Source organism: Lonchura striata, chromosome 5 (genome assembly GCF_046129695.1).
Source record: "Lonchura striata isolate bLonStr1 chromosome 5, bLonStr1.mat, whole genome shotgun sequence".
In the NCBI taxonomy this organism is placed as follows: Eukaryota; Metazoa; Chordata; class Aves; order Passeriformes; family Estrildidae; genus Lonchura; species Lonchura striata.
The window spans coordinates 50,683,014-50,706,648 of NC_134607.1; the positions used below are offsets into that span (position 1 = coordinate 50,683,014).

At 32.0% G+C, this 23,635-nt stretch overlaps 1 protein-coding gene across 1 annotated transcript in view; it reads left to right on the plus strand.

Moving 5' to 3' along the window:
• Nucleotides 1-23,635, plus strand: part of LRRIQ1 (leucine rich repeats and IQ motif containing 1) — a 102,300-nt gene that overhangs the window by 72,887 nt on the left and 5,778 nt on the right. The window contains exons 24-26 of the mRNA XM_031507743.2: nt 10,805-10,928; nt 12,469-12,529; nt 17,302-17,422. Coding sequence (XP_031363603.2) covers nt 10,805-10,928; nt 12,469-12,529; nt 17,302-17,422 — 306 coding nt within the window. The remainder of the gene's footprint in view (nt 1-10,804; nt 10,929-12,468; nt 12,530-17,301; nt 17,423-23,635) is intronic.

Below are 23,635 nucleotides of genomic sequence, written 5' to 3' on the forward strand. Positions count from 1 at the left end.
CTGATTGCATGATACCCCTGAGAGTTCAATTTAATAAGCGTGACTCCTGACTCTTAGCCAGGTCTGCCTTCTTAGGTTTTGTCAGACTCTACTTGTAGTCTGGTCTACATATGCTAAAACACTGCATAGGCTGTCATCATACTATGTGAGTTGTGTGCACTGTATTCAAAATTATCTTTCAAACGTCTTTCATTTATTGCAAGTGCAAATGTTTATAAAGTCTTTCTTGGAATAAATTTTAAAAGTTGTTTCTTTCATATTTATGGCTGCTTGGGATTTTTCAGTTTTGTACCATTGTACAGATAGTTACTACTGTTTCACTAAATTACTAAGCATGTGTGCTATCCATGCATCATACTAATTTCTTTCTTCCAAATTTTATTTCCCCTATGAGTGTTGTATATTTTTATTACTTCCCATACAATATGTTTGTTCAATATAGAAATATTAGGGGCAAATACCTTTTTCTCATTGTATAATTAGTACAGTCACACAACAAGGCAGTACTGATGAGCATCCAGAGCACTGTAAGGTGTACTGACCCAGGACCAGTCAGGTGAAAGCTGAAGAATCTGTTTGGAATCCAGGAGAAGGTGAGTAGAATTAAAAGATTTTAAATACAATTGAAAATAAGTTCTCTTGGGTTTAGTGACAATTTTGCTATATCATTGCATTCTTTTCTCCTGTTTTCTCCCTCTTCTAGCCAGAATGCTGAAGAAGAGTCTGTTCTGGGACCTGGATGCCTTAAGGGTGATGATGTTATTCAGATATTTCTCCAATTTTAGTGCCTCTTGATGTATTCACTGAACCAGAATATGGAGAAGTTTAAAGATTGAAAGTTTCAAGAACTGTGGTACAAGTTACAGACGAGTTTCTGTATTTACTTACATGCATTTTCTGTGTTTTCATTGCAAAGACATACCCATTTTTCTAGCCTGTGTATCAATACCCATAACTTAGTGGTTCTAAAACAATTATCATTTCAGAAGAGCAGAAAAATCTTGCTGAACAAAATAATGCTTTGGGCTTATTTTTGTAGTTACATTAAAATCTTTCTGTAAATATTTCCATTTAATACTTTATTTCTTCAAATGCTTTAAAGAATTCCGTTAACCTTTTCAATCAGATTAATTTTTATTAAAATTGTTGATTTTGTATGAAAACTACGATCTTCCTTGTAAAACAAGTTCTATATAAGGCAGAAAGTGGGTGTTTTGTTCCACTCAAACATGGCAATGAAATTCTATTCCTTCTTCTTCATGACAGTAACTCTTTACAGTGAAGTAAAATCAAGTAAAAAGTAAAATCTCAGTTTGGCCACGTTTTTTCTTTTTTTTTTTTGGTCCACAAATTCTCATTAAAGATTATGTAATTTTAATATCTCCATTTAGTCTCTCAGGTTTTAAAAGTCATAGTATAATCATCTATTTCTTTCTTCTGGAGTAAACAGTATAAGATTAGCTACTGAATTTCCTTAATCTTTAGTGAGAGTTTGCCTTCCTATCTGAAATTTATGAGATTTCACTCCTCTCTGGATCAGACCTTAATGCTCTGTAAATTCCTGTGCTACTGGCATGAGATTAGATCATCAGCTGCAGACAAGCAAAGTTACAAGTCAACAACCATTTTAGCTGTTGGTGAAGCAAATTACACTTTTAAATTAATTAGTTATGGCTGTCTTAAAAGCTGTTGCAAATATAAACAGAATGCATATGAGGCAACTTCACCTATTTGTACCCATCATAATATTTAGGTTGTTCCCACCTTTTCAAACAAATTTTATATCTTTGTACACACATATGTAAAGACAGTGAGTAGGAGAGTTTGATAGCAAGTTTAGATTAAAGAAACTAATTTAAACACACCTACAATAAGCATAAACTGTTTAAACTCAAGGTTAGACACAGTTAAATTATGTTCACAAATAGAACTGAGGGGTTTGTGTTCATCTTCCTACCAAAAAAGAATTTGAATAAAGTTCTAAACAAAATTCTCTAAAAGAGCAGGAGAAGTCAGGGCTAATTTATTCATTTTTCAACTGATTTCTTCCTGCAGTAGGTAAATCATTCAAACCTTCTCTGCATGGATAGAGAAAACCTGTGCCATTGTAAATATAACTGATCCAAAATCAATGTTAGTCAGTTCCATACCTGGGGATATGTGTTGATTTCTCTATAATTATATACAATATTTTGATTCTTGTTTATTTTCATGTGTTTACCAGCTGAAAATCACGGTTTAATTAATGAATAAATCTATACAAATACTAAGGTCTTTGAGATGTATGTATTGAGAATTAACCTGGGGCAACTCATAGGCAAATTGTGGTTTTCTTTTGCTTTTTTTGCCTGACTTTCTCCACAAATGGGAGGTTGTTTTTTTTCATAGATCTACAAGACACTGGAATTTCATATTGTCTTCCACGATGTATCAACCAATTAAATATAATTCAGTAAGAAGAATTAGTACTTTTATGCCTGTATTTATTTATAGACACTCATAAGTTTAATGTTTATGGTTGTTTTTAAGCTGGATATAAATATATAAGAATAACACACAATTGGGGATTAACTAATTTTAGATGTAGAGTTCTTAAGAAAAAGAAAAGACTATAAGTCTATCTGAGACTTTTTTCCCATTTAATTAAATGAACATTAAATCAAGTCTTGTTTATACAATGTTTGGCATAATGATAGGCCTGATCTTCAGTGTTACCTCTTGGTTTTGCTATGAAGTAAACTAAACAGCAGCCTTGCACTCAGTGTAGACTTTGTGTGTGTATTTGACAATGGAGAATAGTTCTGCTGTTACACATTACTCTGCTGATAGAGCTGGGAATTGTTGTCACACTATGTTCATCAATAGATATTTCAGCCAGCATCAGAAAATGGGCTAGAAATAGTTCTACTCAAACAAAAGAAAACCCTTTTAAATTGAAAAATATATAGTATCTTGACCCATCATGTTTACATGATATATATTATATAGATAGACTGGATAATCAATCCAGAGGCATTCATAACTAAACTATGTATTAGTACAATAATTTCATTATTTCACTTTCAGTGTTATTCTGCAATAAGTACCAATCATGCATGCTACTTTGGTACTTCATATGTGTTGATGAGCATGAGTTCTTAAAACAAGTTCTTCTATTATTCAGATAACTTTCTAGGAAAGATGTGTATACTCAAGATAAATATAATAAAGACTTTTTAAAAATGAAAATTCTGAAGCTGTGACACAAAATTACATCATTTAATTATTCACAGAAGTATGAGACAATTATTAATGTGATGTAAGTCAGGTTTACTGACTAAATTCATGCTGCTCCAGAGTAATGACAATTTTTTTATTCCTTTTAATATTTGGCATATGTATCTTCTTGTCACATAGAAACCTCTAGTTTTTATTTTGAAAAAAATTTTGTTGGGTTAGAATTTTTCAGTTCCTTTCCCGTACTTTTAATATCTTCACTACAAACAAAACCTACCTTAATGGTTGTCACACTCAATAAAATCTATTGTATTGTGTAGGTTTCACCCTCTTTATAGTGAACAACACAACATAGTAGACCTCTTGCACACTTACAAAATGTTCCTTTTTACTTGTTATTTTGAGAATTCCTTTGGAAGATCTTATGTCTTAAATAATTTTACTTGGTTTATTGAATTTAGAAGAAGATATTCGTCTGGTTTGAACTACATATAAAGTGATATCTCTTCTTGCTTGGAAATACCATTTCATCACTGAGCAACTAAACACTTGTGTTGAAGTTCTTAATTGCTTCTGTCATTTAAGAAGTGGGAATACATAGAAATAAAATCTGTCAAAATATTCTGTAAAAAAGGGGGTTTTATGTAATGCGTCTCTTATTTTTCTCCTCAACAGTAAAAAAAATCCTCTATTCAGTAGAGAATATCCATCAATCGGGAGTTTATTAATTCCCAAAGTTTATGAGAAGAACTAGAGATAGGTTGTGTACTAGGCAGATTTAAAATTTGAGACAAGGAACTGTGTGAGAGTGTAGGCACTAAGGATAAACAAAATAGGCTCGATCTACTTCCATTTTATTTATACCTTACATTTACTGATGGATAACTAAGCATTGAAGTCTTGAACATACTATTTCAAAATACTTTTTACTCTTGATTTCTTTGGTTCTTCAAGAGCCTTGACTATCCAAAGAACTCTTGGTAACTCTTGGCTGTGCTCCAGACTCACTTCTCAGCAGTGCTGTTGATGAAATTTGCCTGTGCAGAGTGGCTGAAGTGGGTACTGTATAGGCTACATAACACTGTGTTCATAGAAGACTACACAAAAGAATAATGTGCAAGTATGGTATAGCACTGTAAAGTATTTCATGTTCCTTTTGAATTTGTAAATGCCTGAGTGGGTCCTGAAGCATGCTGATTGCAGGTAGAAGTAGTTTACATCAGGAACTCTTCCTCTGCATGTGGATAGCATATCACCTCTGTAGTTTCTTCATTTTTGTTTTTGGCAGGGATGTTTTTGAGGTTTTTTTAAGAACCAGCTAAGGTTTTCAAATATAAAGCAATTCCATATTCAAACAGTCATATATTAGCAAAAAAACAAAATTGAAATGAACAGTTGTTTGTAAGGTAGCTTCCTGTACTTACCAGGTGAAATAGTTTTTTAGGTTTATACATCAATGCAGAAAATTTTCATAGGTCTTAGGAAATATCACAACATGAAACTGCTTTTTATTATGAAGGAAATTATAGAAGATAAGTAAGAAATTGTATTTAATGTAAATGGAGGAGTACAGGAAGTGATAATAACCAATAAAAGTTGCAAGAGTTGGTCAAATTGGAAGGAAAAGTGTTTAATGATGTCTTGATGTCAGTGCTAGGAAAATGAACCTTATCAAGCAATTCAAGTGGAAATGCACCATCTTACAAGAAGAGTAGAAGATGTGAGAATTTTAATACAGAGTGGTAGTTTGCGATGTATTTGTATGATCAGAGGGTTGCAGTAGAAGTTAAGTAATAAGGGGATCCTAGAAGAAGTTCTTTGATATTACTGGAATATGAATAGAGAGAGAGAAATAAATTCAAAATTATGTTTTAAAAGTACACCATTGAGGATGAAATAAGATGTAGATTTACCTCAATGTAGGAAAAATAAAATGTTGAGTTTAAACAGTAAGCTAGGGACAGATAAATAGTAGTGGTGTATTCTGCAGGGGCAGGAACAAGTCGCAAAATAGAAAATAATGGGAAGATGCAAGTATGGAATCCTGTTTTCATTGAATTCAGAAGCTGAAACTTGTACTTTTTCAGTGATGTAGGAATCTCAACCAAAGGATTCAGCTTTTGCATAATCCAATGTAAGACATCAAAGAGAGAGCACAGAAAGCACAGTCTGAAATATGATAACTGCTGAAATTAACTTGTTGGTGAAGACATTAGAGAAGAAAAGGAGGTTTGCAGGTCAAATAGTAATATAGTAGGCTGTATTTGTAGTTTGAAAAAAAAATACAGAATACTTGGTATAAAGAGAAAAAGAGCTAAAGTTTTAGGAAAAACCCTCTTTAATATTTTCTTCCTTTCAATAGCTACTTTTTATAATTTTTGAAAGAGATTCTCTTGTACATTGATCAGCACTCCCATGTTCAAAACTCTTTATTGAGTGATAATTGATAAAGTATTTAATAAAGCATTTTTAAGCATCAAAAATTACTATTGAGGTAGTATTCTTGTGATGCAATTCTGTTTCATCTTTTATTCAGCTGTGAACTCACTCAGACACTACTATTAATATTTTTTCATTCATTCTGGTCCTAGAGATGGAATTCGCTATAGTCAGATGAAAAAATACCTTCTAAAAGTAAATAATATATCAAAAGAAAATGTTTGTAAGGTAGAAATGTACGTGCCCCATTATCTGAAAATTCCAGACCTGAGTTATAGATAAACATCTGGGGATTCTAGAAGTTGCAGTAAGAACTCTGTACCAATTTTTGCCACCTGATGTTGCCAACTGTCTTGAAGTCACATATATATTTCTACCATAAATGTAGAAATGTAGTCACAGAATACCTGTAAGCATGATAAGGACCACTCTAAATACCATTCTTTATCCAAAACAATTTGGGGTCTGTTGTGATTGCTATGTAATGGATGTGAGTATTCAGTGAATCCTGACAAAGTACATGTCTGACAAATGTTTTAAGTTCTCTGTAGAAAAAAAGAAATTCCTATAATTTCTCATACATTCTAGTATATGGGTGGGTTTTGGGGTGAAGGGCAGTGGGGGGGTTGTAATTTTTAAATTATTGTTGTTTTCCTTTCTTTCCAAATACTTCACTTTTTTGCCTTAATAGCAGGAACAACTCAAGTTGTTCTTACTTTCTGTTCTGTGTGTATTATACAGACTCAGAATTAAGTTTTTTTCTTGTTTCTATAACATGAAAAAAAATGAGATTTAAAAGTTGGATTTTAGATTTTTTATTTCAATGTAATTTATAAATGTGTAATACATACATTATATATAAATGTATAGAAGACAGTAGAAATTAGAATATATATTGAGAAAATTAACTCTTGTCACAGATTTTTTTATTGGGGGAGGAAAACTTAGAATGCTGAAGAATTTCCAAGCCCTTCTTTCACATTGTAGGTCTTAGGTTTCTTATTCTTTTATTTGTATTGTTCACCCTATGAAGCAAGGTTTGAAGTGATTTAAGTTGCCTTCTAAACTCAAGATTTTAAAGATTCAATACAGTGCAAGCTACTCCATATATTTATAAGAAGCATGATATATTAAAGTTTGACCTTTTATCTTCCCATCATCAACAAATAGATTTGGAAAAAAAAATTACTGTGTTGAATCAGGTTCTTTAGCATCCTTTTGTATATGAATCGATGAAGAGTGGAATAGCTGTCATTTACAACAACCAAGATTGGTGTTTTCCAGGCACAGAACTTGAGTTCACTCTGAATGCAGACATTGTGTAACCACCCTCCTTCCTTTTGTGTTCTGGCTGTTAACAGCACTTGTCCTGCCACAGGGAAACATGGGTTTCAAGTACCCCTTATCCTGATGAGATTTGAATCTCCAGCTTCCACATGCCAAACTATTTCCTTGGCTGTGTTTCAGTCCTCTTAACAGTGACAGCTACAGCTGAGGGCACAAGATCTATATATCTTGGAGGAAAGAAAGAAAACTGACTCCATGTAAAATTTACTTCACCTGAAATAGTCCATAGATTCTTTGCCCCTCTCCTTTAGTTCACTTAACGGATTACCCAGAAATAGTCTAATTTAAAGCACATAATAGCACCCATTTTTTATACTGAATGTGAGTCGTCCTGTCTCGCAGCACACTCAGCAAACAAATTTGAGTGATGAAGGATGACATTTTTGTGGATATCACAGTTCAGGTTCTTACAGGTTTGCATGGGGATTTGGTGACCCAGAAAAGAATCTGTTACTTTCCTGTAATATGCAGTTCCAAAGATATTTCAGATGCCAGGGCTTTTCTAAGTTCTCCCTATTTAGATCTCAGATTTTGTGGAAATTGCCAGTAGGTGGCCCTGACTGCTGCATTGTATCTGGCTTAAGTGCACAGTATCTGTGTGAATGATTATTTGGCAACACCTAAAAATCATTACTGTATTAATGCCAAACGTAAGACAATTCCAATCTTAAATTATTAACATGTGTGTCATGTAAAAAAAAAAAGGTCAAAAATATTGGATTCTTAGAACGATAATCTAATGAGGGTATGATACTTTAAATACTTCTGAAATTAATTTGGGTTTTGATGCCTTCTTTGATGTATTTCTGTTTTCTTTGATAGTCTTAGAGTTGTCCGCATTTAACAGTTAAAGATTATGGGTCTGATCCATTTCACAGATACAGAAAGCTTACAGCTCCTTGGAACTTCTATGACTGTTAATGCTTCTACAAAATCAGGTCCAGGTTTTTTAAAAATACATAGCCCTAATTTAAGAAAGCTACCAAGCAAATGCATGTTAATGATACTGATACACCAGATTCTTGAACACATGATGTTCATAAGTGGAATAGAAAAGTGATAATTCATAGAATAGAATAGAAATAGAATAGAAAAGTGGTTTAATTCATAACATAGATTTTTTTTTTGTAAGAATAAAAACACTAGATACTGCTCTTAAAAAGCAAGGATATGAGTATGTTTCAAATAAGAAAATAGAATACAATTTTCTGCAATATTATGAACAAATCTTGAAGATCATCTGCCTGTTTGAGAAAAAAAGCCACTATTAATACTGATATGAACAAGAATATTCTAAGATCATATATAATTTTAAGGAAGAAAGCTCTCTTGTTTGCATTTTTACCTTGCTGACATTTTTGTTTCAGTTACGTTTAAATAATCAACATGAAAAAATAGAAATAAATTAAAAGTTTATTAAATAAAAACTGTTGTGTTTCAAACATAATTAAATAGAAAATTGAAACAGCAACTAAAGAAATTTATTTAAATAATTTTGGAAAATAAATTACCAAGTTAAAAGCATTCATATGTTTTGTAAGCTTTATTATAACTTACTGCACATTCATCTTTTTTCAACCATTGCTGACACAGACTCAGACATGAACTTCTGGTTTATCCCCTATATTGATTTCTCTTTTAATAGAGAAAAAGATAAAAACGCTTTAGTGAATGCATAAGTACAAATGATTTTAATTGCAAGACATACTTATTCTTAGAAAGATAGGAACGCTGGGCCAACTTTTCTGTAAATATAGATAAGAATAAAAATAAATATGTTTTCTTGGGAGATTATTCCTCATTGGAGAAGAAACGTGAAAGATTTAATCTCCAGATGAAGTCCTCTTAGGAAGTCACTCACAACATGTCTTATTCTTGTTATAAATCAGCATCTGTCTTTGAATGAAGAGCTGTAAGGATAACAGTGGAGTTGGAACCTATGTATTTTCAAAATGGAAGGTTAGATAACTGTAGTCCAGAACCAGGAAGGTAATATCATAAATTTAGAAAAAAATAAATAGTTCCCACTTTAATAAAGGAAGTTGATGAACAGTCTTTCAATATCAGTCTTTCAATATTTGGCACGGATTAAGTAATTCACTGCTTGACTTTTTTAGTCAGCCCTCACACCCTCATTTCCATTGATACAGTGACTGTCCATCGAAGATTTTCATTTTCTGTCTTTCTAAGGTGGTAAATGGGAGTTCTTTATATTAACTAAGGATGATTTTTTCTGAAGTTCTAGTCTGTGAGTGACTAGCAAGACATATACGACTTTATATTGTGGACCAAGACCTTGCCATGAATACATTCAGCCTAAGGAATGGATTTGGTTTGAATAGAGACTCCCTATACTAAGACAAATAAACAAAACCTATTTGTATTTCAGACTATGAAATAAGCAGCTTTGATACTTTAACTTAGACCTAAAATTTGAAAGCAATGAGCTCACAGCAAAGCTAGGTAAAATGCCAGTGAGGCAAAAACTGCATATTTTGCAGTTTATGCAAAGTAAATTCTAAATTTTAATTTAAATTTTAAAAATACTACCTGTAATATGCCAAATCCCTTGAAAGGTAAATTGATTAATATCCTGTAAATTCAGTTTATAATGTCAAAACATGAATGAAAACTATGGCACTTTTGCTATCTCGGTCCCCACCCCACCTTCCCTTTGGAGTTACTGAAAGATAAATCATCCATAGTGAGCAAATGGACTTGGTGTAAAGTGGTCTTTGCTGGTTCAAGTGTTCCTGCAGTTTGCTAAAAACCTTCTAGTAGCTACCATATTCACCTATCACTGAGGAAAGAAGAATCTTTGAAAGAAAAACAAAAGGAATAACTAGCAAGAGGGATAATAAATCAGTGTAATCTGAAATTACATCAAAGAGAAAGAAAACAAACATTTGTACCAAAAAAAGAAAAAGTTTTCAAATGTCTCGTAAAAGCCCTGAGTTGAAGGTGCTAAAAAGATTTAACATATAAAGTTTTTGTATGAGGGTAGAAAATAAAAAAATATTCTAATCCATGGATGTTGCCATGCAACAATGATGGCTCCTCTGTGCGCTCTTCCAACTCTGACAGCCTCTTCCTCATGCTCCTTACCATGTCCGTTATTCAGCAGAATGGTCCAAAAACTGAAGGATATACAGAATTTTTTTCCCATAATGTCACTATTTTATTCTATACCTTTAAATGTCTTTTGTGATCCAGGAGTAGGTAGTAATTTCTGAAAAATAATATCATAAATGCAATTGCTTTGGAATCCAAATCAGAAATTGCCATTAAAATGTCTTAAATGTCTTAATAGATCATATCAGTAAAAGACAGATAAGAGTAATAAGATTGCCATGTGTTGACTCTTGCATATAACAGTGATTTGTTTTTTTAACCTTATAGATTGCTAAGTAGAATTATAAGTATAAATGATTGCATATTTTAATTATGGAGATAACACAGTAAGCAACATTCATTGCAGCTGTTACAACCGATTTATGTATAACATATACTTCTATATAGATTTCATAACAAAGGATAGATTTATTTCCCAATAAAATAAATTTATTCAGAAACCTGATATTACATCCCAAAAGAGAAAACAAACCATAAAATTAAAACTAATATAAAAGTATTTCTTAAATATATCTGAAGGAATTGTAAATAGTTGGACTCTGCATGCAAATGAAGTGATTGCTTTTTTTTTTTTCCAAGAAGCTATAATGCCAAGTTTATCTAGGAAATCTTAAAGAAAATGTATTTTAAAATAATAGCAAAAGACAGGAGTGTCTCTCTTCTTTCCCAGGTAAAAAAAATTCTCAGCTGGATGCTACTTTTGATGAGAAATTACAGAGAAAAGATTTCACATACCAATGGCTTCATGCACAGCTTTTGGATTATGAAGCAGACAGTTCCAGAAATACGAAGTGGTGAGGTCATCGCCTTTAAATGAGATTTTTTTTAATTTTAAATTTGTCTTGTAAACTAAAACCTAAATTAATGGTTCTAAAACAAACATGGCTTTGCAGCTAGCAGACAGTACACCATATTTCTGGGTCCCAAATATGGCACCCTTTAGAACTGGCTTAGTAGTCATTGCATAGATACTTCTTCCACATAGAAATTGAAATTATAAAATCTTCAGAATCTTATCATAAATAACTGCTTCATTTTACTTTAGCAATGCAGTGTGTTTTAGACTGAAAAGAGTGTAGAAAAAAGTGCTTATTCATCATATATTTTATAATGTTATTGGTATATATTATGGTTTTATGTAATTAAATCAACTGTAACATTAGCTACATTGTTAGATTTGATTAAGGAAGTAAAAAAATACTTTCCTATAACTAAAGAGTGTGTACTTATATTTTGTCTTCAAAACATAAACCCAGAGTTTACATCTTTAAACTACACGGTACTAAAATGTTGTAAACATGTTCCTTCTATGTTCAGTTTTGGTTATTAAACAGGTAAAATGTCAATACAATTAAGGGAAAGGTTCATATTGCCTAAACTAACATGAGGACATAGCAAGTGTATTTTGGTCATAAATTCAATATAAGGCATTAGTTATCTTAATGAAGTCATTAGTAGACACTGCCAAGCATCTCTAAGAAAACCAAACAAAGTGTCAGTAGGCAAGCAATACTATATAATGGTATATTAATTTTATCATTATTTTAATTTAAAATTATTTATAATACAATGGGCTGCAATTTGTACTGTCTTGTGCAGAAAAATACGCCACATATCCTGCTTGTATCAATGATTGTAGAAACAATATGAAAAACATGTTCCTTAGGTAATATTTATTTGGCTTTGCAGAAATATTTATCTTTCAATCATGATCCATAAGAAATACTCAATGTGTTTGTTTAAGATAATTTCCATAACTTTTAAATTGAATAAAAACGCTGGAATACAACAGGTAATGATGTTTAAAAGTAAGAAGACACAGCAATCTATAAATTTTCTAAGATATTATTGTGCTACCTCTCCAGGTGTATGCTATGCCCTAGTATTTGTACTGACTTTTGTAAGGATCATGATATCATTTTTTAATATGCCAAAAGTCCAACTGATCTCCATTCAAACTTCATTGGTAGGCAATTTAGAACAGCTGATATATTTATTCAGCTGAAAACAATTTTATTCCTACAAAAAGTAATGTGAACACTGGCTTTTCTACAATTTATGTCAACACACAACATGCTGGTTAGAATAGTTTAACTTAATATTCTATCATTTGAATAAACAATTGTTAGTTACTTTTAAAATCAAGTACAAAAATATTAATAGTAATTCCTCTGATACTTTATCAGTTAGTATTAATTTCCCTGATGCATCTTAATCATTGAATTATTTTAAATAATTAAGTATGAGTGTTTCCTGAAAAGGTTCTGTACAGGTATTTTAGTGAGCCCAGTACAGTGGGAGCTACTGAAATTTATATTCTACATTTTTTGACAGCTGTCGTTTTTTGCCTGAGTTAGATCCTGCGATATGTGACAACAGACAAGTACAACTTGTGGTAAGAACCTGTTTCTTTGTGGGATTTTGCAGAATTCTGGTCTTTCCAATCCATACATGGTGTAAAAACAGGAGAATTTTTTGATTTATATAATTCAGTAGTGTTATCTCTATTTGGCAATCGAGTCATCCCCTGGTGGAGATCAGAAGAAAATATCACAAAACCCCATGTAGGTGCATTGGGTTCTAGCTTCATGATCTGACACTGAGTTTGTTTTTAAGACATCAAATGCTACTGTGTGTTTTTTAAAGCATTTTAACCTGCATTTTCAAAAAAAAGTTGAAAAAAATTAAATAAGTTTCAGTACCAACTACATTATTTACTGAAAATGTGTATTCTTGTCAATTAAACAACTTTAAATACTCTCAAATTCTGTATCTAACATACCTAAATCATTCTAATATGCTTTCAGTTTTATTGATTGAAATACAGTAAGTTGGAAGGATATATTAATATGTTGACATTATTGAAAACATTGCAGGAAGTCATACTAATTCCTACAATTTCTTTTTAATATTTTTTTTAGATCTTAAAATGCCCTCTGCTCTTTTCATTATTCACTCTTTTTGAAGCATTTTTAAAAATTGGATTTTCTGAAACAGGTAGTCATATAAGTTGGCAGGAGGGGAAATGCGAGCAATTTAACAATTTGAAGACTTACAAAATTGAAAGACTGTGTCAGAGATACCCAAAAGCTCCTTTTATAATAAGCAGTTGTGATGCCTCCAGGTCAATGCATATTCACTCTATGTTTATATATATAGACTTTACATTTTAATTCCATATTGGCAATATTCTTATTGATAAAATTTTGTGGGGTGTAAAACATGGGGCAAAATTTTAGAAGCTAGGCAGAATTAGTATATTTTACATCATATACATGATGTAAAATATATATATACATGATGTAAAATATTGCATTAAAAGTATTTCCCAGTTAGATTATGTGCTATATGCCTCATTTTGTTCTCTGAGCAATCTTGCCTCTTTCTAACCTCTTCCTTCTTTAGCTCTACAACCTATGAAATTTGCACATTTTGGAAATGATTCCATAAACTCTCATAAAATTCAACTTTGAAAAAAAATTTATTTTAAGCCTTACATGTTACTATTTCTGTGTTCTTTAAGTCAGATTTTGTTAAATATTTTTCTCTGGCAAATTTGTCCAATTCTTCGGTTCTTATAAAATTTAAAAGGCTGTAAGCATGAACCAAACTACTGTTGTAGGGTTTGATTGCAGCAGCAGCAATAGTTATTTGTTAGGTGGAGTCTAACAGTAAATTGAGCAAATCATAATTTAATAATGTTATCTAAATTACATATTATGTAATTATTGGTAAGTATATGTGCACATAGGTAGATTGTATGTTATTTGTACTAAGCGGTTCTGTCCACAAAATACTACTGCAATCCCACAGTAGTATTATGCGGTGTGCCCACATAACTGGCAAAGTTATGGAATTGTCACAGCCTGTGCCACAAAATAACATAGCTGTTCCACATGAATGAAATACAGCAAAAAATGCAATAGAGGGTTCAAAAAATAGAAAATGGAATACAATGTATCTCTAATGCAGAAAGCAGTACTATGCAGGCAGTAAAATAATGATGTGGTTTGTACACACAAATGACTGGAGAATTTTGGTTTTAAAATTTATATGAGTTCTCTCTTAAAGGGTGAAATGTGAATATGCTCCTACTGTTTTGGCACAGTAGCTTACTTAAAAGCTATGAAATCATGATAAAAATCAAGTTAACAGCTGCAATTATTATTTTAAAAAATTCTTGTAAACTGAAAGTGGAAAATATATATTAAAAGCAAAGAGAGAGAGGAAGCATTAGAAGAGGAAAGCATTCCTGGTCATTTCCAGTTGTTTATACCTATGCCATATGATCGAACATGAAGTTTTCTGATGTGTTAGACAACCCCTGCTTTTTATGTGTTCCATAAGTCTGCATTCTGAAAGTTTCATATAGTTTTCTAAATGATATTTGTGGGCATTCCAGTAATTTGAGACTTTCTTTTTCAAGGATACAAAATTGCATTTCAGTGGTTGCGTATAAAGTCTTTTCACTGGGGATTATTGCTTTGTAGTAACCTTCAGTAAATCTAAGACCTTATTATGTTAATCTTCGTAATTTTGATGATTTTTCTCCTTAGTAATACCATTGAAGTGCTTAGGAAGGCATGATGACTTACAGTTTAAATTATTTTAAATTAATATGATTTTGTGGAATAGCCTGTAGGATAGACTTCCTGATTTTACTTGTATTTAGTTTAAATTACAGGATTAACCCCTTCACTATTGATCAGTATCTCCAAACATTTACATGTAACTCAAATTCAAAAGCACCTTTTATCTCTGAAGGTGATAGAACATCTTGATAATTTTACTTAGAAATAGACAAATATACAGATGCAAAGCTGTGTTCAAGGCAAAGATTCCTCCTGATTGAGATTAATTTTCAATTAATTCTAATAAGAAAGGTTTGTGGTAGTAAAAAAAAATGCCAGAAAGTCTCAAGAGTTGACTATGGTGATCACTACAGATGGAAGTTAATATTACAGTCTGCAAAAAACTGTGCCAGTATATTAAATTTCTTCCAAATTCTGGTTCTAAATCATAAACAAAAAAGGGAAGATTTTAATTAGCTTCAGAAGACTTTTAATCAGCTTCTTTAAAAAGCCAAAATTAAGTTTGCTCCAGTGATTAATACAGCCTTAACTATTAGTCTGACTGTAATTGAGTGAAAACACTATCATTTATTTGAAATAAAATAACAAAGATGATGATAAAGCCTTTGTTTCTGTGATGGTAGGGATTGGATAATACTACCATGGAAAGGCTAGCTCTATAAAATTTGTGGCCTCATGGTCACAAATCTTTGGGAAATGGAACATTAAAAAATTTTTTTTGTGTGTTTAAACAGGTTAGATAGAAATAAGAATGATCACTTCCATTGGTTTGAATCTCTTTGAGCATCACAATCATTGCATTATTTCTACTAATGAAAGACTAAAAGCTTTCAGTTCAAAGACTGAACATAGGAAGCTCTCACAAGCTTAAAGCAACTGTAAATATTAAGGTCAATAAAATAGAAACAATTGGCAGGATAACACATTTCTTTTTCAAAGCTTCTTGGCAATGCTATGGAAGAGAAAACTAAATATTGATGTTAACAGCAATAATAAAGACTAGCTGCACAAAGCAAAACTATAAATTCCTCATCATTAAACATATAAAAGGTAAGCATCAGAAAACAAGGGATAAACTTTCTGTGCGGACACAAAGGGAATGCAATCATGAAGGAAGAGTGTAAAATCTATGTATCTTTGGAGGTTTTGATTTGAAAATGCATGGACTTTTTAATGAATTTTACATTAAACAGTGACTGAGTAAAGACAAGGAAATGAAACAGGTCTCCATTTCATCTGAGTTCTCCAAGTTAGACTGGACTACAAAGCCTGTCTGCATTGGTGCAGTGCTGCTTTTGGTACAGTGAGGTAGTTTGAACAGGAAGTCTGGAAATTGTCTCCTCCAGAATGGCCTGCAACTTCATAGTAACAGCACTTTCCTGAGAAAAAGGGAGGTATGGGCTTTAGCCCCCTGAGGAAGTAGTTGAGACCCAGTCTCTCGATACCTGGTTGAGCAGTGTTGCTACTACAATGTTAAGCAAAAGTTTAGTGACATTACCACTAGCAGAGTCTTTTCCTTTCTTGTAGTTTGTTTGGTAGTTTGTTTTTTTTTTTTTTAATAAATACCCAGTTTGACATCTAGTTGTGAAAGACACCTAGCTCTTCAGCCCAGAGAGAGGAAAGACTGAATCTGCTTTTCTGGACTTCACTTCTGAAGGTCCAAAGTCTAGGGAAGTAAATTCTTATGTTCAGTGCTTCCAGCCTGACTCGAGAATGCTGGGACTTTTGTAGACTATTCATCAGCAGTGTCTGATTTTTCCCCATCATTGTTACTGGCCCTCAGTATCTTGTTATTGTTAGAGGCTGCTTTTATTGCTGAATAGCTTTTTGTTTCACTCTTCAGTAAATGTGAAATTGTTTCTGCAAAAATAGCAATCTGCAATTTGCAGTGGGAGGTATCTTCCAGGTTGGTTTTTAAACTTTGCCCTACATGTTCCCAAAATAGCATTGCTAAAATGAAACACGATTTTCATTTTTCTTTTGTCATATTTTTGTGCAGGTAACATGCCTCATGTCAAAACATACCATCACTGGATGTCAGGAGTTTATAATTAATATAATACTCTTGCCTAAAGTATAATTAAAATGCTGTCTGATGGTTATGGTTAATTAGCAAAAATCTTAAAGATTAAATTACTCACTGGGCCCATGACTGATTGAAGTGATACGTGTCCTGGATAAAGCATAAATATTGCAGGAAATAATCCAATATGACATCTCTGACATTCAACTATAACTTAAATTATAGACTGGTCAGTAAATGATCTTAAGCTGTTTAAGGTTTCATCAGCCCTATGCAAGATTGATTTTCTTCAAAATTACTGTACTAAAATGTTTTCTTTTGTTGTTGCATTGACTCAGATCACAAACCACAATTTTAAGATCGGCTCTTATTTACAAAAATGCTTTGACATAGTGCATTTGTTCAGCCTAGGCAACAAAAAAGGATTGTGGTATCATTTTGAAGAAGGTTGTTTGACAGACCCTGTTTGTTTATTTGGAGTAATGTGAGCTACATTCAGAAAATGTTATATTTTGTTTCATGATTGTGTACATTCTCTCCCACTGCTTCCAGGCAAGCCCTGTAAGCAGAGAAGACATGGATTTAGACCTTGTTTCCATGGCCAGTGGAAGTGCTTTGACTGAGAACAGAGAAAAAAATAAGCCGCCACACAGACACTCAGCAAGATCCTCAAGTAAGTTATGGTTCTTTTCAATATCAGTATTAAAGATCACTTTAAAATGCTAGGTAGAACTGAGCATGCTTGGAATCCTTACTAACACATGCTGCTTATTCTTCTGTTTCTTTTTTATCTAAAGCCTTTTCATACATTTACTACAGTTCAGTTTAAAAGCTATAATATCAATAGACTTTCCTCTTGTGATTTTAATGGGAAGTTCCCTGTGATGTATTGATAGATCTTCTCATGGCTGAGGTCTGAGAAGATTTTCTTTTCCCTAAAGTATGAAAAAGATTTGTTTTTAATCTTCCTCTTATTTTATTTCCAAAAGAGCTTGGAAAAATGCATGTTTTGTTACCCGAGCACCAGAACACATATCACAAATCAAGGCACAGATTTCTGTCATGGTGATTACCACTCATGCTGTAGTTTATGATCCCACTGAACTTATTACAGCTCAGTATTATAGGACTCTTTTAAAGCCTTATATTTTCACCACTCTAATACCACAGAAGGTAACAAAATAATCTATACCTAGAAAAAAACTAATTCTTGAATGTCACAAATCTATAGAATTTTAAGTTTCATGTCTTATTTTGTGTAATGTAACTGAAGAAATTTGAAGAAATTAATGTATTTCTGATAATATGACATACTCTATTTTTCTATTTGTGTAAAATGTTTTTTTCAAATAAATAAAAACATAAACCTCCCCCAAAAGCACATTACAGAAAATTTAAGCTGTATTAAATAACTTTGGCAAAATTATCAAAATTCCTAAAACTTTGTAAGTAATGAAGTTTCTTGAAATGTTGTCAAAATAGTAATCAGATATTTCATATACTTTAGATATATAAATTGCTAGATTTACTTTTTGATTATGTTTTCATATATGCTGAATTTCCACTTTCAATAAAAAAAAAGAAAACTCAAGAAAAACATAAAAATACTTGAAACTTCTGTTTTTCTGACATACTTTGTAAAGGCTTTAGAATGAAGATTTATTTACATTACTTCACCACAAGCAAAAAATACAGTGACTCAATATGTTTGTGCTTATTCATTTGTTTTACATTCCTAAAATTAGATTACATAAAATTTATCATCATAGTCTAAGTTAATTGTACCAATGGAAAAATAACATAATTCTGTCTTTGTGCCAGCCATCTTAGAAAATAATGAATTGTGTCCTTAGTTTTTTTTGTTTCTCTCCATTGGCTAGTGATGAAGCCATACCATTTAAATTAGATGAGACTCCTAACTGCTAAGATCCCGAATTTAGGTGTGATAATTCTAAACTACGATGTCAATGACAAAATTATCGTTGTATTCATATATCCAGAATAGAATGTGTCCATATCTTGAATAATTGAGTTAAATAGTATACACTGCATTCATATTAGAGTGTAAATGTTGTTTAGATTGTAACCTATATTGGAATTCTATCCAAAAATAAATTAATATTAATTCTTTCAACATGTAGAACTTACCTGTGTGGATCTTGGGAACAGGTTTTTTTTTTTTCTTTGGAAAATAAAAAAGTATCATTGCACTATACCTTCAAAAAGGAGAGATTAAGAAAGGAGCAGGAAAGAAAAACCAACTGGCAGAGTCATAAGTGTGGCAGGACAGGAGTGAAGAGAGAAAGAGAGAGTTTACAATGTCTGCTAATATACTTTACAAAAATACACATTTACTACACCATACCTATATATTTGTTCTTATTTCAGTAGTCCAGGAACTAAGGAAAAAAAGCCCAAGTCTTATGTATTTTTAAATATGTTTCTGCATATGTGTCTTTATAAGTTTTATCACCATGGATTTAAGAAGTTAAAAAGTGATGATACATTCAATTGTGTCACTTATGATATATAAAAACAAACATTAGCGTCCCCTTTTTGCATTTCATATGAAATGAAGTTTAGAAATATGTTCATTACATTATTTCTCTTTGCCAAAGACTGTTGTTTTTCAATTATCAGAATAAAATCATTAGCCCCATGATATCTTTAATCTGAAAAAATTATAAATTTGCCTTTGCTGAGAATGTATTTGTTATAGAATCCTTTCTTGTTCTATAGTCTCTCTTGGTTTTGCCTTATGAAATATTAAATTAAGATGCCTAGGAACTATTTCAGTGACTTAGTAGGTGGATTCCCTTTGAGTTAACCTGCAGTTATATTAGATTATTATAAAGATGCTGTCACCTTAGAGGTGCTGTCATTTCAATAAATTCTTAAGTTCTTGTACCATTTTTTCAGATCTCAACCTAATGATTTGACAAGCTTTATTAATAAAATGTTACTGAGTTCCCTTTACAACATCCATAGTTGTGGCTGTTCCTCAGAAATCAATTATTGTTAGGAATCAAGATCTGTTATTTGGGAGTATCATACATGTTCCTTATATATAACTTGTAATTTAGAAATTGTATAAATAAACTGTTGAGATCTTATGGGCTGAGAAGAAAGTCTACAAATATAAAATAATGGATTCTTAAATATATTTATTAAAAAATCTTGATCAAATTCATGTGATGCTGAAATAAAATAACTTTTATATATACAGGGAAATGTATGAATTCTCATGTCTTTGTTAGACAAAACATACTACACTTCAAAGTTATTATCTTTAAATTCACAGGGTATTTTAGAAAGGATAAGTCAAGATTTTAAGAAATATTTTGTGAACTTCCAAACTTTTATTTTCTTTCTATAGATCTTTTTTTCCAAAGGCAGGTTTTTTGGATTCTGATTTAAACTATTTTAAGTTTTTTTAAAAGCCAAATTTCCTATTTTTTTCTGAAAAATTTGGATGGGATAGATTAATCCTAAACTAACTTAATTCTGTTCCTTGACAAAGCTAAATTAATTAAGTAATAAAAGGAATGCTTTTAACAGTATATCTTGATTTAAGGAAAGCATTTGTTTACTTTAAAGTATTTGATTTGCTTCCCTGTTACATGTTCAAAGGGAAAACTAACTATTCATTAAATGGACCAAATATTTTTTTTTAAATGCATAACATAAAGAAAGAGTAGCCATTGTTCAGCTAGAGTAAATAGTTATCTGTCTAATTTAGGACTTTGCATCTGTTAATGGCCAGTACATTATGATCTAAGACCATACTTATATTATGTTCCAGAAGGAATATAATATTCCTTCTTAGTTATTGCTTTATGCTCCTTAGTAACTATTTTTTACTTTATATTTCTTTTTTTTTTGGGGGTGGGGCTCATTGGGAGGCAGGGGGTCTGACCATTCTTTATTGTTTTTATTAACTCCATAAACATTAGTATAAATTTCCAGTTGAATTTTTTGTTTTAATATTTTCCTGAACACTGGTACTGTAGTCAGCATTAAGTTGCAAGATGGGCATAGAAATATTCTGCAAGAGTTAGAAGATAAGCATTTTCTGTACCAAGCTAGAAAGTGTGGTTTGTTGCATATGTTAATATCCAATTTGTGAGTAAGGCTATGACAATCAGCTACCTTCTATCATCCTAATCTGTTTCTGACCAAACAATGTTGGACATATAGATGAGTCTCCTACATATTTTACATTGTCTGTCATCACAATTTTGTGGGTTTTTTTTTTTTCTCTGCAAATTTAAACTTTATTTTCATTATATTGCCTTAGGAACTGCAATCTCCTGACCAAAATTTGAAAGTGAAATGTAATGGGAGCTGTGCCTCTAAGTTTTATTTGATATACTGCCCAGAATTCTTAATTCTTCTCTTCCCTGAATTCGAGCTTTTCAGGAAGCCTCTGATATCAGTAAAACTGCTTTCCAGGAAAACAAATTAAATAAATTAAAACCGGAACCTTGTCGTTCCTTTAATACCCCTAATTCAAAAAATGGACCCATGTATATCTCCCCTAAAAAACATTTATCAGTTTTAGTTCTCCAGTAAATTCAAACTTTATATTCTGCTAGTCAGTGAAAATAAATTAATGAAGTTTAATTATGCCTTTGTTTCAGTGAAAAGTCTTCCAACTCAGGAAAAAAACACAGTAGCTTTTATTTCACTTCCTTTTTAAATCTTACTCAATTCTTTTTGCTCTTGATAGAACCTCCACCTTGATTTTTTTTGCCTCCCTTTCTTTCATGAGAGTTGTTAGAAACCCTTCAACTTTGTTATAAGCAGTGTATGGTACAGCTTCACATTAAAAAACTACTGCTTTCCTGTTCCTTTCTTCTTAGCATAACTATTGTCTATATATTCTAGTTCAAGGACTGCTGTCTTTCATTTAGGATTTGTAAACTCTGTAATAAGCATCTCATTCTTAAGCTCTCTATGAATTTGCTCATATTTTACCAAGGGGTTTCTTGTGCACATTTCTTTCACACGTCAATATTTTTCTATGTATTGGTTGACACTCAAACAACATATACCTAATCTTTTTGAACAGACTAGAGAATGAAATTTGAAAGATGCTGCTTAATTGACTTTGAGGTTGCATATTAAAAAATTACCTAAATGCAGATTTTAAGGCATGTAGAACTTGCTTTCATTGAATTTAACAGGCTAAGGAGAAAAAACTCACGTAATTTCATCATCTATGCTTCCAATTATGAAAATAATTCAAGAACAGATATACAGAGGTATATTCTAAATTTTAAGTGTTTAATTTTAACAGCCTCATACTCTTCTACTAGGGTTTGGGAGTTTTTCATTGGGGATTTTTTTGAAGAGAAACCAGCTTAAAAAAAAATCTATGTTGAGACATTGGTTTATAGTTCACTTAGATATCTACTTAGAACCATGGAACCATTAGATCAACAATAAGGATTTCTGTCCTATGATTTGAGTAAGTAATAACAGTTTTATGTTTCCTTTGCTGTAGGATGTTTTTTAAGTAGATTCAAAAATATTTCTCAAATCCATTCACTGCAAGGTCCAGTAATTTGTTTGGCTACTTCTTAAGATTGCTGCACTGATAGTAAATATGTGTCTATAAGATCTTCTTTCCCAAGGCACTCTTTCTTTCCTTGCTTTTTCCTTTTAATTTGTCTCTTTTTCATTGCTGTTTTTTCCACACCTGTGTTCTGTAATCCTTTCTTTCACTATGAATGGTTCTTGTTTCTGTCCTCCAACTTATTGCAGCACAAGCTTCCTCTCCCATCCACTCTTCTTTCCCACATATGCCATCAAGTCTTCTGTTTGTTTCTACAAATCACAGTCTGATTACTTTTTCCCTCTCACTCTCTGTTTCTTTTTGAATCCAAATTATTTCTGACAGTATTCCTCGGATTCATCATCATGTAGTTTAGACCTCCTCCAAATATGGCCTGGTTTTGTGAACTGTTTAGGCAGATCTTAAGTCCAGTCTCTTAATGTACTTATTCTTTGTGTTCTTTCTTATTATTACCTTTATTTTGCTTTTTAAAATTATGTTAATTCTGAGAGTTAGGAACCATCTAGTGCCCCTTAATCCATCTTCTTTATTCTTACAAAATTCCCCTTTGCCAATTCACAGTTTTCTTCTTCTCTATGTTTTTCTCCCTCCTCTGTGTCAGTCTCTTTGCCAAGTCATTCTAGTCTCTAGTGCCAGCTGTGCCAAGGCATTGTTTACCATGTTAGCTTTAGCTTCTCTCACCTTGATTCTGAGTCAGTCTCGTTTCTCTCTTGGATTTTAGTTGCAGCCCTTTGCCTCCTCACTCAGTCTTCTTCCTGTAGGGGTTTTGATCCTTATCCTGTCCATGTTTCCTGTAGGTATTCTCCATCTGCCACAGACAACATGAAATAGCAGGCTTTTAAGTTCCCTGACTTTGCACCTTTACCTTTAGGGATAGCCTTGCTTAGCTCCATGTAATGTCATGGTAAAGCATGTTTCCATACTGACTGGTATTTTAGTGACTATCTCCCAAAAGATCAATAATTCCTTCTCTGATCATGGAAGAATTTCAATTTATATATACTTGATCCAGATTTGGACATATCCCACAAGAAAGGCTCTGTTATTTGGTAGATTTTGGGTCTGTCTGCAAAGGGCAGCATAAATATTTTACGTATTTTCTTAGAAGTGACCAACCTTTTGGAAAATTTTGGGTAGACACTCAATTTTATCCTTAAAATTGGGGAAATAGATAAGGAGCTGAAACCCAAATGGGCTTTAATAAGCAGTTGTGCTGAAAGTCTTTATTTGTAAATAGAAATTAGTTATATTTTACAGGAATTTATTTGGAGCACTATGTTAATTACATTTATTTTAACTGTGTGGAAT